Source organism: Xiphophorus couchianus, chromosome 17 (genome assembly GCF_001444195.1).
Source record: "Xiphophorus couchianus chromosome 17, X_couchianus-1.0, whole genome shotgun sequence".
Lineage (NCBI taxonomy): Eukaryota > Metazoa > Chordata > Actinopteri > Cyprinodontiformes > Poeciliidae > Xiphophorus > Xiphophorus couchianus.
Window position 1 is genome coordinate 15366199 of NC_040244.1, and position 17044 is coordinate 15383242.

Sequence of the window (17044 nt, forward strand, 5' to 3'; positions counted from 1 at the left end):
AAGGAGAAGGAGGAAGCTGTGAGTGAGCAGGGCGTGTTCAGGTGGACGTGACTGCGCTCACATGGAAAACTCAGCCCCATCACTTCGCTCCTTTTCCTCCTCGTTTCTCCTGTAGATGTTAATGTTGCCATGGTCATCCCATTAGTCAGCTATTTGTAATCCCCTGGTCATGCAGGGGATTTAGAACCAGGCAGGAGGCTGATATAACAGGAAGCAAGTGGCTGTGACACACTTTGTGCCAACGCTGCACAGCGACATGTTTTTATTTTGAGGCGATGCCACACCGTCGATCCAGGAAGTAAACATGAGCCGCAGGGTTAAAGTTGCTCTCCTCTGCAAACATATTTGCCAACTATTTACCTTCTGCTAAAGTTGCAATTGATGGTGCTTTGCAACATAAATAACTAACCTTCAACCTTATTTAAAAAAAAAAAAAAATGTCATTATAACGACAGACTTCAATGGATTTCAAGGGCATTTTATGTGACGCGCCAACACCCACATCTGTAATCAATCCCTCAGAGTCTAGACTTGGTAGAAGTAGAGCTGAGTGATAGGACTAAAAATCACAATACAAGCATTTCACAGTGGCATGCTGTGTGTTTAAACCTCAATAATACACCACAATACCAATAAGCAACTCGTTTGTGGAATAAAAATGTAATTATAGGTCAAATTAAATATGACTTAAATATTTTACACTTTTTCTTTTACATTTTCTAAGGCTAACAGAGAAGGTCCTGCTGGCCCTGACAGCACACCACTGACATTGACACATCCGTCAATATTGATAATTATTGAGTAGCTTTTGTTTTAAATATCCAAAATACAACCAAACTAGTGCCGTGACCTTTCACTCTTTAATCTACATTTCCTCTTCAGCTGTTTCCACTTTCGCCTTTCATTCCACACCCTGGCAACTGGCTGCTTTAAACAAATATATCTTCCAATTGGTAGCTTTTTTTATTTGAAGTAAGAAATATGAAAACCATATTTAGTTTTCCTTCCACTTCACAAGGATACACCACTTTATTTATCACATAGAAACTCCAATAAAATGCACTGACATTTGTGGCTATAACAAGACGAAATGTGAAAAATAGTTCAGGAGCTATACATACTTTTTTATAAGGCATTGTAATTGCCAACTTCACCAACAGCTCTGTAATCTTCAAGGACATCCAGGCTCACAAACCAAGGTAGAGTCAGGGAGGCTTCACCAACCTGTACTTAGAAGCTGCTTGTTAGTTTCTATTTTAACTGGTGTTTTACCACCTGCATCAGCATCCTTTACAAACATTCTATTCTTGAAAGGTAAGAGTTGGCTGAGGTGTAACAAAATTCATATTAACTTGTTATTTACCAATATTGTCAGTTATAAATTTAAACAATTGCCTGTAAAAGGCATGTAATCAGTTTTAGAATTTATTATTTGAAAAATCTCATAAGTCAGTAACGTTATGGATGAGTTTTCCATAACCTTTGAGCCTTTTTCCAAAGTCCTTTATTGTTGGGAGGCAACATGGAAACAGTAGTAAATTGACACATTGATGTTCAATGTAGGTTAAAAAAAGAAATATAAAAATGAATAGGAAATTTAATATTTCTCTATGTATGTGTTCTGCTTAATGTACTTTAAGCATTATGCTAAATGCTTAAACAAAAATAAAAGTTAAAATTTAGAAGATTGCTGTTTGCAGGGAGGCTTTATTGGCCAGAGTTAAAGAAAAAAATTTTTTCCAGACAATCACTGGAAATCACCCCACTAATGACTTTATGGGGTTTTTAATGCGTTAACTCATATCAATTAATTCTGGCCTCTGCTTTAACATATTTTTTCATATTAGTAGTGACCATGTTGGTAAAGTGACTTTCTTTTCATATTTTTTTCAAAAAAGTTAATCATGAGACTCAAATCATGTCAGAATTTTAAGGAATTATAAGAATTTCTTTCTTCTTAAAATAAACAGGATCTACAGACAGCATGACACGAGGAAGCTAAAGATCAGTCACACACTTGACGCAAAACAAAACTCTTCACTTCTTTAAATCCTTCTCTGACTGGAACTAAAACCTTCTGTATTAAATAGATTTAAAAAACGAAATCTAAAATCTATCTCTACAATGTATTCAGTCGCCAAAAACCAGATGACTCCGTACAGTAAGACATTTTTCTGAGCGCGATGAAACTATGCAGAGAATCCTGTAAGAAGGCTTTCATTTCGCCGTGTGTATACACAGGGATCACATGTAGTCTATTTTAATCGGCTCTGCTCCATTCAAGGCTCACTGAAAGACTTATCCTCTCCATTCAGCGCAAAATCTCTTCCTGAATGGCTGCGGCACAAAGAGAGAGGGATGGGTTTTCACTCCGCTGCAGCAGTAATTCAGGTAGCACATTCTTCGAAGGACAAAAGAGAAAGAAAACAGGAAATCATCTTTAATCTGTAAAAATGTGAGCATTGAAAAGGGATAAAAGAAACAAATATTGAAAAAAGTATTCATACTACTTAAGCTTTTTTAACACTTTGTGTGATGGACCAGAACAAGCTGTCATGAAAAATAAAGCATGGTTAAGTTATCATTGTTGATGCATGCTAGAGGCAGCGTCATGCTATGGGGAATAATTCGTTCGAAGCTGTGACATTATATAAATGAATGAGTAACAAGGTAAAAGTATAACTTTGAAAAATAAAACCCTACTTTTTTTAATCTCCTATAACAGGTTAAATAATTTTTGACTGTGTAACTTTACAAATGGCACACCAAGAGTAGTACTCTGGGACTAATGCCCCGAAAACCTACAGCTACAATTGCAGCTGTGGACTAGTCAAAGTCTGGAGATCTGATCAAAATAATTAGATAAACAATTAGAAAGTCCAGGGGGAAATAATTTTTTTTTCCCATTAGGCCAAGTAGGTTTTAATAACTTTTTTTGGTACCACATAAGTGCAATTATCTTGTTTTTTTTTTAAACTGATTTTTGCATTCATTTGTGTCGCCTTTGTCTCATATGTTTGAGTAATTTTTTTTTCTATTTTTATAAAAATGCAAAACCAAAATCGGTAAGGTGGAAAATACTTTTTCACAGCTGGTATCCTAACTTTAAAACACGTAATTCTCAATAATTAAACTTTGAAACTCCACTGGTTGTTCAGTTCAAGCATCAGGTGTTAAGGTCCGACCAGTAAGGCACAAGGACAAAGGCATATATAAAAATATCTTCTATTTATTTTTCAAAAAAATCTTAACAAAAGGCTTTCAACAACATCTCAAAAATATAGCAAAATGGGCCCAAATGAAATCATCAACTAAGGCAGACCTAACGCAGGATAACAAACCAAAACTGATCTTCACACAATGAACACACGGGAATTTATACACAAAGGCTAGCCTACACAAACGAGGACGGGTGGGAGAGAAGACAAAGACCAAACAATGCATAAACATAAATAACTAATTCAAACAAACACATTTGAACTACAACACAAAAAACTAAAAAACAAAACAACCTAACACCAAAAATGTTTTAGCAGTTATGCTATTAATAGAAAGAGGCAGATTCTTCAACATCAAATCCCCTGCTTCCAGCAGCCTGGTGGATTGTTCCACTTCCTGGTTTGCCTTTCAACCAGTCATCTCTCCCAGCCAGTCACTGCGGAAAAGATGGAGGAACCTCCACACAGGCTTAAGGCCTGTCTTTGTGCTGTTTCCACCACTTTGCATCTGTCAACAACCTAATAGTTTTATTGCTTCATGGTTACCCATTAGGTTTCCAAAAGGTGGAAATGTTTGGTTTAAATGCTCACAGAGCAAACTGACACAAATAAAATCTTCCACTTCAAGAAGTGGATTTGGGGTTCGATGCTGCCAAATTTTTTGCGATTCTGAAACTATTCTAATCCTAGTTGAAATGCTTCACAGTCCTTGTGAATGTGAAATGTGATTGACCAAAAGTCCCCACTTTTCTAAAATGTCCTCAAAGCAGTGATGTATGGACTCATACTGGTCCTCACTTCATACGTTTACCAGAGCACAAGCACACTTGATGTCTTCCACTTGACTGTGGTTTTTCCTTCAGTCTTAATCATGACCAGACCAAGTGCTTTTGCTCCATCTGGTCACACTGTGGTCAGGGAGTCTATGTGACTGCTGTCAGGTACACCACTTCAGCGCTCCTCCTCCTTGAAACTCCACAATTTAACACACACACACACACACACACACACCTATTTGTCTTTCTATACTTGTAGGGAAACTGTCCCACCATCCCCCATTTTGGGGGGTAACCAGACTTATGCCTAACCCTAACTATCAACATACAAACCCAGCCTTTACTTCAACTTAAAGCTGGAGACACTAATCAGTTTCTTTACCCAATTTTATTCACTAAGTCTGCATCAGTTTGCACTTTTTGGAGACAGTCAGTAGAGTAAGTTGGCACTAAAGTCTGCAGGTATGTGATGGGAACAGAATCATGTATGTCGCCCACAGCCAATGGAAAAAAGAGGGTAGTATAAATCTGTTGCAAAATTATAGACACAAAATGAAATAAATAAAAGAAAGCCATGATACAAAATATGAACTAAATAATTGCATTACAATGTCGATTTACGCAGAAAACCATGACAAAAGAGCCAAAAGCCAACAAGAGGAACCTCTGAGTCTTAACCGATTAAGAAAAAAAAAGTGTATTTTAAAATTATGTAGAACATAAAGTATCAGTTTGAACATGAATATAAAAATGCTTTTCTAACTAGTGTAGTGTTTAAACACTACATTTATACCAATAAGACCAGTATTATAGTCATTCCAAAACTCACTGACAAGCATTAAAAAATAAGAGAACGTTACAAACGTCTAACTGATCTTACAAAACTGTCAAAACTATCCAAATTCACTTGTAGGATATTAACAATTAGGTATTTTAAATACAATATTTTTCTTTTATCTTAGAGGGGAGGTGACAGAAACATTGTCTGAATTTTGAGAAAATCTACTACCTACTGGGAGAGGGCATCGTGAAACATTGATGTTTCCACGTAAGTATGATGCGTTCATCTGGTTTTCATTCTGTGGTCTGTGATACTGCAGCAGGCCCCGTTGTTAACCTCAGCCTTCACCCTAACCCGGAACCCTAATAATGCTCTGCTACACTGATACCATTATTCCCCAGTATCAATCATTGTTGAGAAGGTTTGAGATTGCTCCTGGAAAGGTCCAAAAGAGGTTATGTAAACAAGTGCACACACACATTATGGTCAAACACACTTTGCATGCAGACTTTGCATATTGTCAGCCACTTTCCCTGTATGCAAGTGAGCATCTATCATTTTGCATCCAATTTCCTTCGTGACTTTGCTTTTCTCTTCTCTCCATTTTTACTGCTCCTATATTCTGTGAGGTGAACTTTATGAGGTTCTGCGTGCTAACGACATGTTGCCTGGGCAACTACAGCCTGTTCCAGACTTGCATGTGGCTTGCATTTGAGAATGTGTGTGTGTGTGTGTATGGGGAGGAGAGGAGCTGCTGTGTCAGGCTTCTCAATGGTACATGGCCTCAGTGTTTACAGGCTTGGCTAAGACACAAATAGTCGTTTAATTCTGCAGTGACGAAGGACTGTGATTGATCCCCATCAGTCAGGTTACTAAAAGCTGCACACCAACTGGATCACTTGTTCCATCTAATACCTAGAGACTTGCAGAAGAAGAAAAGGTTATTTGCTTAATTTCTTTCCCAGACTGATTTGTCTGGAGCAGACAAGGTGTCATGTCCCTGCTTCCCTGTGACTCAGAGGCTTGTCTTCTACTTACCAAGCCTGTCCAGGACACGAAATAATCTGGTGTCATACGCAGTATGCACATACAGTATGCTTGCACAGTCAGAGTACCTTGTAAAGGTGTTCAAGCGATCCATCCAGTTAAAACCGCTAATGTCAATGTATTTTTAAAAAAGCCTATATAATAGACCAGGGGTCTGCAACCCTAACCCTCCAGATCTACCGTCCTGCAACCCTGCGCCAACAGCTGAATCAAATGATTAAATTACCTCTGCAGGATGCCAATAAACTTGGACATTCATTTGATTCAGTTGTTTTGGAGCAGGGTTGCATATAAAACCTTCAAGACAGTAGATCTCAAGGACTAGAGTTGGAGACTCCTGTGGCTGAGCAGTGGTTGATTGTGTCAAGGAAAAATGACAAATGGTTGTTTAGATTTTGGTGTCTCTCAGGCAAACGCTACAATGGGCTGCGGTTGCCACTAAATACATCTTGTAGTAACTTGTAGCGTGTACTTTTCAGTGATGTTACAGTTGTTATTCATGTTTGTTGCTGTGATTTCTCAGTTTAGTTTTCTCTCTTTCTGCAGGTGTAAAAGCAGACTTCTACAGTCTTGACTTGTGTTCTTTCTCTAAACGCATTTGTTGCATAAGTTTAATATTAGGAATAAATGGATTGGGGAAAGTGTTTCTGAATGTTATTTTGCAACCACCTCCCTCCTCCAATTAGTTTTTTTTTAAATACAATTTGCACACAACTGTTTTTGTCCCATTGAATGACTAATATTAAAAAAGGTGTTAAGATGAGTTCCTCTGTATTCAAGTCACAGTTGCTCTTAATTTCTTTGGTTACTTCCGAGTAAAATTATGAAATAATGCTACTCAAGCACAATTACATGTTAACTCAGTACATTTCCCGCCTCCCCAGTTTCTATGAGACCAACTTCCTGACAGATATGCAGCTTGTAACTCACTGCATGATTCATCCGAGTGAGATAACATTTGGAAAACTGCCACAATGTCCGTTGCAGAGTGAGTCCTTATACGGCGAGGAATTTCATTTAACAGAGGAATAAGGAAAATACACTCAACATTTTCGTCAAGTGAATTTATTGTTCCAGATGCAAAAGAAAGAAAAAAATCTGTACAACATAAACCCATGTGCACAAGAAACGTCTTGCTTCAGTCGTTCAAAAACGACATAAATATACAGAATATTACAAAAAGAAAATTCAAGTTTCCCAAGCAGACATGTTAACAAAATATTAACTGTGAAAATGATCAGCTTCTTTCCTCTCAGTCAAACATATTGGTACAAAAAAATGACCCACTGACCCCCACAACTCCAGTCACATCCCAGTCCAGTTTCTCCATATGTACAAACATTTACAGATATTATGAACAGCAGGCAGTGTAACAAAATAGGGGCTTCATTTTGTGCATAGCAGTCAATGACACCAAAACAAAAATATTAAATAATTTTCCATAAACGATATGCAATGTGGTGATGAAACTACACAAAGGAAAATAGAAAAATACTCGATACTAGACACAGTAGCGCATTGAAATGATATGTAGAGTTATTAGGTGAAATGTTCTCCCTCTCTGAGCAGTTGAGTCTGGAGAAACAAGAGAAGCTGCTTGGGGCTTGCAGAAAGCAAGCGCTACAGGCACTCTACGGCAAAACCAAAGAATAAAATGTTTCTTAAAAAGTCACCGCTGTGCAAAATGTTGCTTTGTTTGAAACATGTCAGTATACAGAGGACACATCGTTACCATGTCGTCAGGAAAAGGGTGGGGGATAATATTAAAAACTCCTGTTAGTGATTTTAGTCTTTGGTCTCTTAAATGAACCGATATCCAGACTGGTGAGCCAAAAAGACACTCCATTTTTCCAAAATTCTCGTGAAAAATTCAAAAAAGAAATTCCATTTGAAGTGATAAAGATGTAGCGGATTGTGCCGCTGTGACTCGCCAACGCCGTCCACTAGCAGGGCAGCAGGATGTCATGGCAGACGGAGGAACTTCTCAGGTTCTGCAAGCAAACACACACAACAAAGAAAAGCTTAGATTCTTCTCGGATAGCACCAGCCTGCAGGTATACACCGAGATACTGACTAGAGCTGTTCCAGCAAGCACAATGGCCTCAGGCCTGAGAAAGTTCACGCAGTGACATCTGGTATTTTTAGAGGAAATGAGAGGTTAGCTAGCAGGTGTGTGAGCAGGTTCTCTATTGTAACCAATATCTTTAGAAAAGTAAAAAAAAAAAAAAAAAAAAAACAGCGTGGTTCACATTTTCCTAATGCGACACCCAAACTAGCTCAAAGTGGTCAGCCGCACTCATGTCAAAGTTCAGTGGTGCTGCAGGTTGAGGAAACTTAATGGAAACCTTTTAGTAGAATCTGAATTCTATGTTGAAGACTTAATATTGCTGCTAAAGCAAATGGCTGCTGACTTAGCTAGCTAGCAGAATAACATGGCAGCAGCTACAGTACCATGAGTATTCACACCCATCCAGTTTCACATTTTGCTATGCAATTAAAATGGATTTCATTTAAAACGGGAAGAATTGGAAGTATTGCCAAAGAAAATAAAATAAACTCAAAAGTGTTTAACTTTACTGCTACCTCCAAATAAAACTTTGTTAAATTATGTAAGGTGACCTTTACTGTCAAGAAAGGCACTTACAAATAAAATGTATTGTTATTGCAACCAACCACATTGACTCAGAATTTAAGCTTAATTTTGCAATTGGCCTATTATAAGAAATATAATATACTATGGAATGTAAAAACAATAGCAAAAATACAAACAAACAAAAAAACAAAACTAGTTTTTAAATATTACAACCAAATATTTTTGAATTTCAGATTGTGCAGAAACTAAAGTGTGTACTAAGCTGGTCTTTATGAAAGACTGAAAAGAAAGAATTAAATAGGCAGAATATAAATTTGTCCTACAATTTTAAGAATTATTTTGTCTAAATTTCTTTGTTTAAAAACACACAAGATTCTGTTAAAAAAAAACAAAAAACATAAAAAATAGAGGGGTGTGAATATTTTGACATGGGACTGCATGGAGCAGGTGCACAGATTTTGCAAAGTGTTTACCTTTGAAAGCTAAGATGGAAAACCACCTTTAGGTAGTGGAGGATGGTGCGTCTTTAAGGAGCAAAACACAGGCCAAAAATAAACCAGAGAGACAGAGTCAGCATGACGCAGTTAAAATGGGAAGTGGGGGGTAGAGGAAAAAAACTGGCTGAGACAACGCTGAAGAATCACAAGAATGTGATGCTGGGAAGTCCGAGTTTCACATGAACAAATATGTACATTTCTCACTTCCAGAGCAGTAGATTACATCATTTCCCATGATTCAACTCCGAGTAGTACAGGAGTAAGAGGAAATGTAAATAAATACTTGTTAGGAAATCTACTTCCCTCACTGTATGAGTGTTATGGAAAATAAATGGATGCAAAGCAAAAAAACGATCCTTGTCAAATACTTACAGGCAAACTTTGCCAAGCCAGTGCTGTGAGGAACAGAGAAGGAGAGGAGGGAACAAACGAATGAGTGAGCAGACATGCAAAAGGCTGAGAGTGAGGAAGCAGACGCAGGAAGAAGCCCTACATGAGGGCAGGTGGGCTGTAGTACCTGTCCGGCCAGAGCCAGGGGAATGTGAGCAGAGGTGCAGAGGGCCAGCGATGCTACGGAGCCGGGCAGCTCCTGGATGGGGGCCTCGTCCAGGTCCTCGATGCGAGGCTTCTTGATGTGGGACTCCGGGCTGGTCAGGGGGGTCACGCTGTTCCTCCTGATCAGGGTGCCGGGACCCCGCTTCACTTCCTGTGGGACGACAAAGACGAGCCGTCAGACTGAAGAACGCCTCGGCAGCAGCGGCCTTCAGCAGGCGGGCGGGTGGGGTGGCGGCTGACCTCGGGTCTGTCTCTGTGCGTGTTCACCGCCTCCACGTTCAGGGAGATGGACTCCACCTTACAGCCATAGGCCACCGGGGTCAGCTTCAGGACCGTGTGGAGGGGACACTTCAGGTACGGCATCTCATCTGGAGCAACACGGAAAAGTTCACATTTTAGAAAATTCTAAATGGCAGAGATTGAGATTTTTAAAGATTGTACAGGGTGGTTTTCGTTTAAGCGTAAAATCAATCAATTGGACCACTGAAGTCAACTACGACAAACTAGAACAATTAGTTTCTGCAAAACACCATTTCCTGAAACTTTAAACCCAGAGCCATACTAGTATTAGGTGGCGGTTCAAGGAACTAGAGGATGATTTACACAGGAAGTGGGGGTTTGAGGCAACGCCTGTGTTGACTCATTGGACTTCTGCTAAGTGAAAATGATGAGTGGTTTTATATCATGTAGTTTTATTGACCAAAACCAATTTGATGTTTGAATCCGTTCAGCTAGTAGAAGTCTGTTTCAGTCACTGTTCCTCTCCTGTCAGCCGTTAGCTTTAGCCTCTGGGAATCAACCAATGTGGATTTATACTAACTGAAAATACAAACGGAAGAATCTAATCCCCTCAAGTCCTCTAATGTGCATTAGTTCCTACCTGCACTCTTATCAAGGAAGTAGGCAAGCAGACATCGCATCACAGCCTGATGGCAGACCACCAGCACGTTCTCCTGCCTCTCCAGCTCCATGATGACCGGCTCCACCCGCTGCACCAGGTCCTGGTATGACTGGAATCAGAACAATTGACAGGTTGAAGCATTGATCTAAACTCCACAAACTGCTCCACCTGTGTATGACCATGATGGGGCATGATGGATGTACCTCTCCGGCTGGGTAGCGGTAGTAGTACTTGTCTTCATCTCTCAGTGCAAACTCTTCAGGGAATTTCTCCTTCACTTCATCATATGTCATTTCCTCACACAAACCCTAGAAGACAACAAAAGATGCCAATCAGATCAGGGAAGGACAGTTAAAGTTGCTTCATGGGATACTACGGCGTTCCTCTAGGCAACACTCACAGCGTCGATCTCGTTGAGCGCCTTCCATTGCTCGTAGGGGACCCCCAGGTGTTCGGCGGTCTGGATGCTGCGGCACAGCTGGCTGGTCCACACCTTCAGGTCCTTCAGCTGCTGCTCATCAACAAACCGAGCCAAGGCGGCTGAAAACTACAAACAACCAGTCGATTAGCATCTTGTTTCATCATTTAGCCTGGGTTTTTCCCTCTTTAATGACTTGGCGACTGGTTGTACCTGTCGGCCCCGCTGCGACAGGCCCGAGTCGCCTCCCAGTCTGCCCTCCAAGTTGTCTTTGCTCTCTCCGTGTCGACACAGGTAGATGGTGCGCGGCTGGACGTGGATGTTCATCAGATAGTAGACGATTTTGCTCTGAATGTGATCTTGGATGCGGTTGACGAGGAAACGGCGGCCCACGTCGATCACCTTGATGAAGGAGTGATCCCTGCAGGATGACAGGATGAGTGCTCTGCTCGAAAGGACGCAGTCGCCATGGAGAAAAGGCATCGAGAACCCCAGCCTACCTGTCGTACTGGTCCGGATCCAGAGGCTGGTAGCTGGTTCTGTAACATTCGATTCGTTTCTGGAAGTCCATCATGGCTTCGGTTTTGTTACAGTCCTTGTAGTCCGGACAGGAAACCTTGACTTCCTGTATGGGAAGGAAAACGGTTAGACGGCAAACCACATGCCTGATGCCAAAGGGGATGTGACCATTTATGTATTTTTATATCCAGTGTGCGATCAAAGATGTGGACCTTCATCATGAAGTGTCCTGGTCTGAAACTCACCATTATGTTTGACGCAATAACACTGGGATCCTCACAGACAGACTCGATGAAGAAGATCTGGACAGAATGAAAAAGTGACCAGATTCAATGAACAGCTCTAGACTTGACACATTGTAGCATCTGCTACCAAGGCAACATACCTTAAACTCGTTCTCGGTGCCAAACTTTAGGATCAGATCCCGTCTATCTCTCGTTGTGTTCGTGGCGTCAAACACCTGAAGGAAACGGCAAGAAGGTCCAGTTATGGTTTGGACCATAACTGGACCTTCTTTACAACATAAATAACCAAGCAAACTCACCGCCACTTGGCCTCCCTCATCCTTCAGGTAGGACTTGACATCTCTCAAAGCTGCTAAGGCACATTGCCTGAAGAGAAAATTCAAATGTTAGTCAAGCCAAACACCACAGGAACCAAGACTGTGAGCTGAGGGGAGACTTACTGCCTGATTTTCAGGGCAGACTCGTTATCAGGCTTGAAGAAGTCATAGGAACTGTAATTTTTGACGGCCTCCCTGCGGTACTCTCCAACATTGAAGACTGCAGAGAAGCAAATATGAACACCATGTCCCCAAGAGAGAAACATGATTCTGTGCTGTCTGGTAAGCTAATTAAGGGGGCACCGCATCTCGCTGTGTAACAGAGAAGTTGCTGAGTTGAAGCACTACCAACCTTTGGTGGGTATGCCGATCCAGTTGAGGTAGCGGGTCAGTTTCTTGGAAATGTACGTCTTTCCTCGAGCGGGCAATCCCACCATCACGATGACGGTTGGGGGGTTGGCGAAGTGTGGGGCTCCGGTGCCTGCAGGGAAAAAACGGGTCATGAAAAACGATCGCTTACTGAGCTAAAAGCTGCACTCAGCATGGCAGACTGCTTTCTGCTTCAGACTTCTTGGAAGTGATTGACACTAGAAAAAACAGAAACTGAACCTGTTGGAATTCACCACCAAGATATGATCTTCATATTTCTTTACGTCCTATCAGCCAACACATGGCTGCTTGCTGCCAGAATTACCTTTTACTTCCACCTCACTGTGCATTTGACCTACTTCGGGATATGCACTGTCCGACTGAAGCCGCAATGGCTTGTTTTCATTTGTCTGAGGGGCTGATGAGTTCAAAGCTTTTTAAATTAAAAGAAATCCGGTCTTTTGGTGAGTTCTTTGTCGTCACAGCCACTAGGTTCATGAACACAGGCCATTAATTCCCTGGTAACCTCCTGAGAAAGCCAATTTACACTTCGTCATTGCGTCGCTTAATCTTGTTTCCACAACATCAGAGCTACGATGCCTAAACGGAAAAACGGATCAAGCTCTTAACTCCATTTGCGAACCAACTGATTCATCACACCCACCTTATACGTTTACAATGGAGTTTTTTTTTGTTTGTTTGTTTTTTTAAATCAAGGGCACGACAAATATTCCAGTTTGATATTCCAGATCTTCCTTGCCGTTTGACCTCTTTTATTTGGCTGTGTTCTAAAAGGTCCATTTTGACATTTTTGTTTTTTTATTTTTTCTTGGCTGCTGAATCAAATTTAGGTCAGCAGCTTTAAAAATTCAAAACCTTCACTTGTCAAATATCAACTACTAATAATAAAAAAAGGAATTCTTGACAGGATCATTTGTCATCTGTAATACTTGTTTTTTTTTAGAAAAGACTCAATGTACTTCTGCCATTTTTACTGCAACCTAAAGCCTTTATTCTTAATCATTTTTGATTTAAAGGGATCCAGAAGTCATTTGTTTCCCCAATACGTTTTTTTTCTTTACTTCTTCTTAACAAAAAATAATAATAAAAGATGACAATAAAACTGTATAAAAAGCCAAGTGCTCATGCAATTCAAGTAAGTTCACAAAAATCTATGCACAGTCAATCTTCTTGGAAATAGTTTTTTGCATTTTATTTAATAAAAATAAAGTCGTTTAGTAAACAAAATATTAGTTAAGAAAAATCTAAATACAAATTTTTTTTCTAAGTGTATGAGAACCCTATACAATCCCGATTAAGAAATGGGAAAACCCATTTCTGGAATTTTATCAAGCGGGATTTACATGCAGCATGAATAGCTCTTATTTATAAGAACAAGGCAATAGTCTAAAAAAAAAACTGCACAAAAATTTCAAAACAAAAGCACTTAAACAAAGTAAAAACATTCATTGTTTTAATTCCATCCAGCTTGCTTTTTTGTTCATTAATTTACCTCCAAAGGGCTTCCTAGTATGTCAGAGCTGCAAAGACAATTCCAACATAAAAATTTATATTGTGTCTACAACGTATTTTCCTTCAATAAATATGTCTTCAATAAAAAGACATAGTTTACCAAATTTAACTCTTGTCATTCTGAAACGGTGGTGTTCGACATGAAAATACGGCAAAGTCACGTCGTCACGCATCATGTCCAGGAATCTGGGGCAGAAAGGGGGGGAGGTTTACCGTAGCCATGGTTACAGGAGTCTCGCTACGTCCCGGTTCAATAGGGGCATGGTGACGTAGAACATGTGCCGATAAAGACCACCAATCATTTGGTTCGAAATTTAAAAATGCCGGTGTCTGCGCAGCAGGTGCGCTGAAGGTATTACGGTAGGAGAATAGGTTGTAACGTGGAGACACAACTAATGCGGTAAAACGGAACCGACATGAAGTCCGCCATTATGGTGAAAAAAAAAAAAGGGCAGGGTTTGGTATAGAGTTGAAATTATGTAGAGAAATGACAGAGGGGGGAAAAAACAAACACATATTTGCGCGAGGACGATAAACGAGTCTTACCTCTTCGCTTGTCATCCTTGGTGGGAACCCAAATCTTTTGGATCCTGTTCTGGGTGAGCTCTCTTGGCATTCCTTTAAGGGCTGGATAAAAAGCACGCAGCTACGACGGAAGCGAGTCGCTTAAATCCCGAGCTTCGAATAAAAACGCTTAAAGAGAGCCGGATAGTATTCTGAGCCGGAGCTCCGTTCACCGTGTCCTCGGGGCGGGTTGTGCTGAGCTAATCTGCCGGTCTGCGGCGCACAGCCTCTATTTAACCACGCCTGGCCGGCCGGCCGGCGAAGCAACGTGACTCCTGTGACGAAAGCAGCCGTAAAACGCTCGCGCACAGACACACACGAGGAGTCTCCGGTCTGTGATACACACAAACGCATATAGGCCATCACAGCGCCACCCGGTGGCGAATTTATTTTCTTCATCTGCACGTCTAAAAACGAACGACGAATTGTTATATTTTGTTTAAACGTTTTTACAGGTTCAGCTTGGCTGATAATCCCTCCTAAAGACATTTTTTGCGTTACTTTATTGCGTTTTATAAGAACAAACACTTTAATTATTATATAATTAGACTGTATCATATTTTATTCGGTTAAGTGTGTAGATAATGGATGGATTCATTTAGCTGTCTTTTTTTTATTTCTTTTGAGTTTAAACATTTCAACACAACAATTGCGTTTTTGTCTCACGCGGTAAACAGTTTGAAATCAGTTTTCCCCCCCACTTCGCACCTTTTACACTATTTCACAGATAATTGTTGATTACTTTTTTAAAAAAAAAAATGCATAATTTGACCAAATAAAAACATTTTTGCTTTTCTTTTTGACGCATTAGGTCTGACAATTAACAGTTGTTAAATAATTTGACTGGGAAAAAAAAGTTCACAACATTCATTTTCATTTTTACGTTGTACATAAGTTGCGTTTATTTTATTTATTTATTTAACAATTAAAACGTTATTATTAGTGCAGGAATTGCCCGCCTTCACAGGAAACCCCCCTTTTTCACGTTTCAGTTTTATTGTCAGCCCTTTGGTAGACGTGCAGAGCCGCACGTCGACCCATCGCGCTTCCACTGGGCTGGCCTGCGTGACTCAGGTTGGGCATAATTACACATACAACAATCGGCTGCGAGTTTAACTCTGCATTTGGATGAAATGTGCTTTAATTGGAGAGATCGCTACGTTTAAATGTTAGGATTAATGCTAGGGTTTCTCAACATAAAAAAAAAAACAAACAAAAAAAACATTAGACTTTGAAAATAATAAGTCATGACTCAGAAATTGATTTATGATCTGTTGCTTAAAATAGTTTTTAAGCTCTAGCAGGTGTGAAATGGTCTGTGCTTTGTACCAATCCTGCCAGGATGGGTTTTTTTCTTGCATGCATCCCCCCCTCAGCATCCAGGCAGGGATTCAGCTGCAAATGAGAAAAGGTCAAATAAGGTGACGTGCTGCGTGCCGCTGCACTGGTCCGCAATGGAGACGCTCTCATGCAGCGGCTCTCTGAATGCATTCAGTCTCCGCTTTATTGGTTTTTTTATCGTGACTTTATTTTATGCATATATTTCTTTCCTTTCTCTTTTATAAAACGAGGTTGTTCTTGCATGAAATAAGTGCGGCACAAGAATAACACGCATTAAAGTTGTCAAAAAACTATACATTGTTGTTTTGATGCTTCGTAGTATCTAATATTGTCATGCCAAAAAAAAAAACCACACGAATAAATACGGAATGTTTTTATGAACAAAATAAGTGTCTATTGAACTCCACCCTCTCTGGACAATGTGTGTACTTTATAATCCAGTTCATGTGCGGTCAGTCTGCACGTGTCAGTTTTTAAACTACAAGTTATCAAGTACAGTCAAAAGTATGTAAAAACCATTGTTTAATATTTCAAATATAAATTTCAAATCACTGAAATATTTTGTTATAAATAGTCAGCTGTCTTTTTTTTTTTTTTTTATGTTTAATGCATTTTTCCTGCCAACAGCCATCACTATCCACCATGTCTCTGAAGAATTTGAGTTACAACCAGATTTCATTTCCCTTTGGGATCAATAAAGTATTCTTATTTTTTCTTTATTTGAATTTAAATAAGCACATTATGTGCATTTAAAAAAAAAAAAAAAAAAAGTCATCCTACTCGGTTGCATATCCCTCGGATTGTGTGTACGATATTTCTACACCAGCACCCACAGAGTGTCTTATGTTATAATCTTGTACAATATCTTATTACTGCTACTGTTCATATTGTTACTCTTGTCATAAGTCAGAAATGTATGCCTTTCTGTAGTTTGTCAATCTTTAAAAGTTTACCAAATTTCCACCATTGCCTTAACCTGGACTTTGAACTCTCTTGGACTCCTCTCTAAAAACTGAGTCATGATGTGAGCCACATTCATTTCCTGTCCACTCTGTGTGCAGATGACACTCTGTTTCCCTTCGACCATCTGAACAAACAGGAAGCTGGGCGACTCGGAGAAAGTCAGTGCTGCACAGACTGAGTAAGTCAGGCATGTGAAACAAAAATGCAAAACACTGTTCACGCAATCTGAAGTGGACGAGATATTAAATCTGTTGAGTGGATAATTACCATAAACAGAAATTGGAGAAATGCATGTTATCGTCCAGAACCGAAAGATCCACAACTCGTGCATTACCAGAAGTAATACTAACTTATCACTCATTTATTTCGAGGCATCTTTTGGTAGGCAGCGTCTCATATAGGTAAAA

General features: G+C 39.8%; 1 protein-coding gene across 3 annotated transcripts; it reads right to left on the reverse strand.

The window, feature by feature from the left end:
• Positions 1 to 6871: 6871 nt before the first annotated feature.
• Positions 6872 to 14585, reverse strand: pfkfb3 (6-phosphofructo-2-kinase/fructose-2,6-biphosphatase 3). Of its 3 annotated transcripts, none has more exons than XM_028044087.1 (15): positions 14316 to 14584; positions 12220 to 12348; positions 11991 to 12087; positions 11850 to 11916; positions 11691 to 11765; positions 11551 to 11607; positions 11287 to 11411; positions 11000 to 11207; positions 10769 to 10915; positions 10572 to 10676; positions 10348 to 10477; positions 9708 to 9835; positions 9430 to 9618; positions 9285 to 9307; positions 6872 to 7813 (listed from the first exon to the last, which is right to left on the reverse strand). In XM_028044087.1, the coding sequence occupies exons 1-15, from the start codon at positions 14383 to 14385 to the stop codon at positions 7807 to 7809; spliced, it is 1557 nt and encodes a 518-aa protein (XP_027899888.1). In that variant the 5' UTR covers positions 14386 to 14584; the 3' UTR covers positions 6872 to 7806. The 3 variants fall into 3 exon arrangements, with proteins under 3 accessions (XP_027899888.1, XP_027899886.1, XP_027899885.1); XM_028044084.1 differs by lacking the exon at positions 6872 to 7813 and adding an exon at positions 8808 to 8939 and having other exon boundaries at positions 14316 to 14585; XM_028044085.1 differs by lacking the exon at positions 9285 to 9307 and having other exon boundaries at positions 14316 to 14582.
• Between the last annotated feature and the right edge of the window lie 2459 nt (positions 14586 to 17044).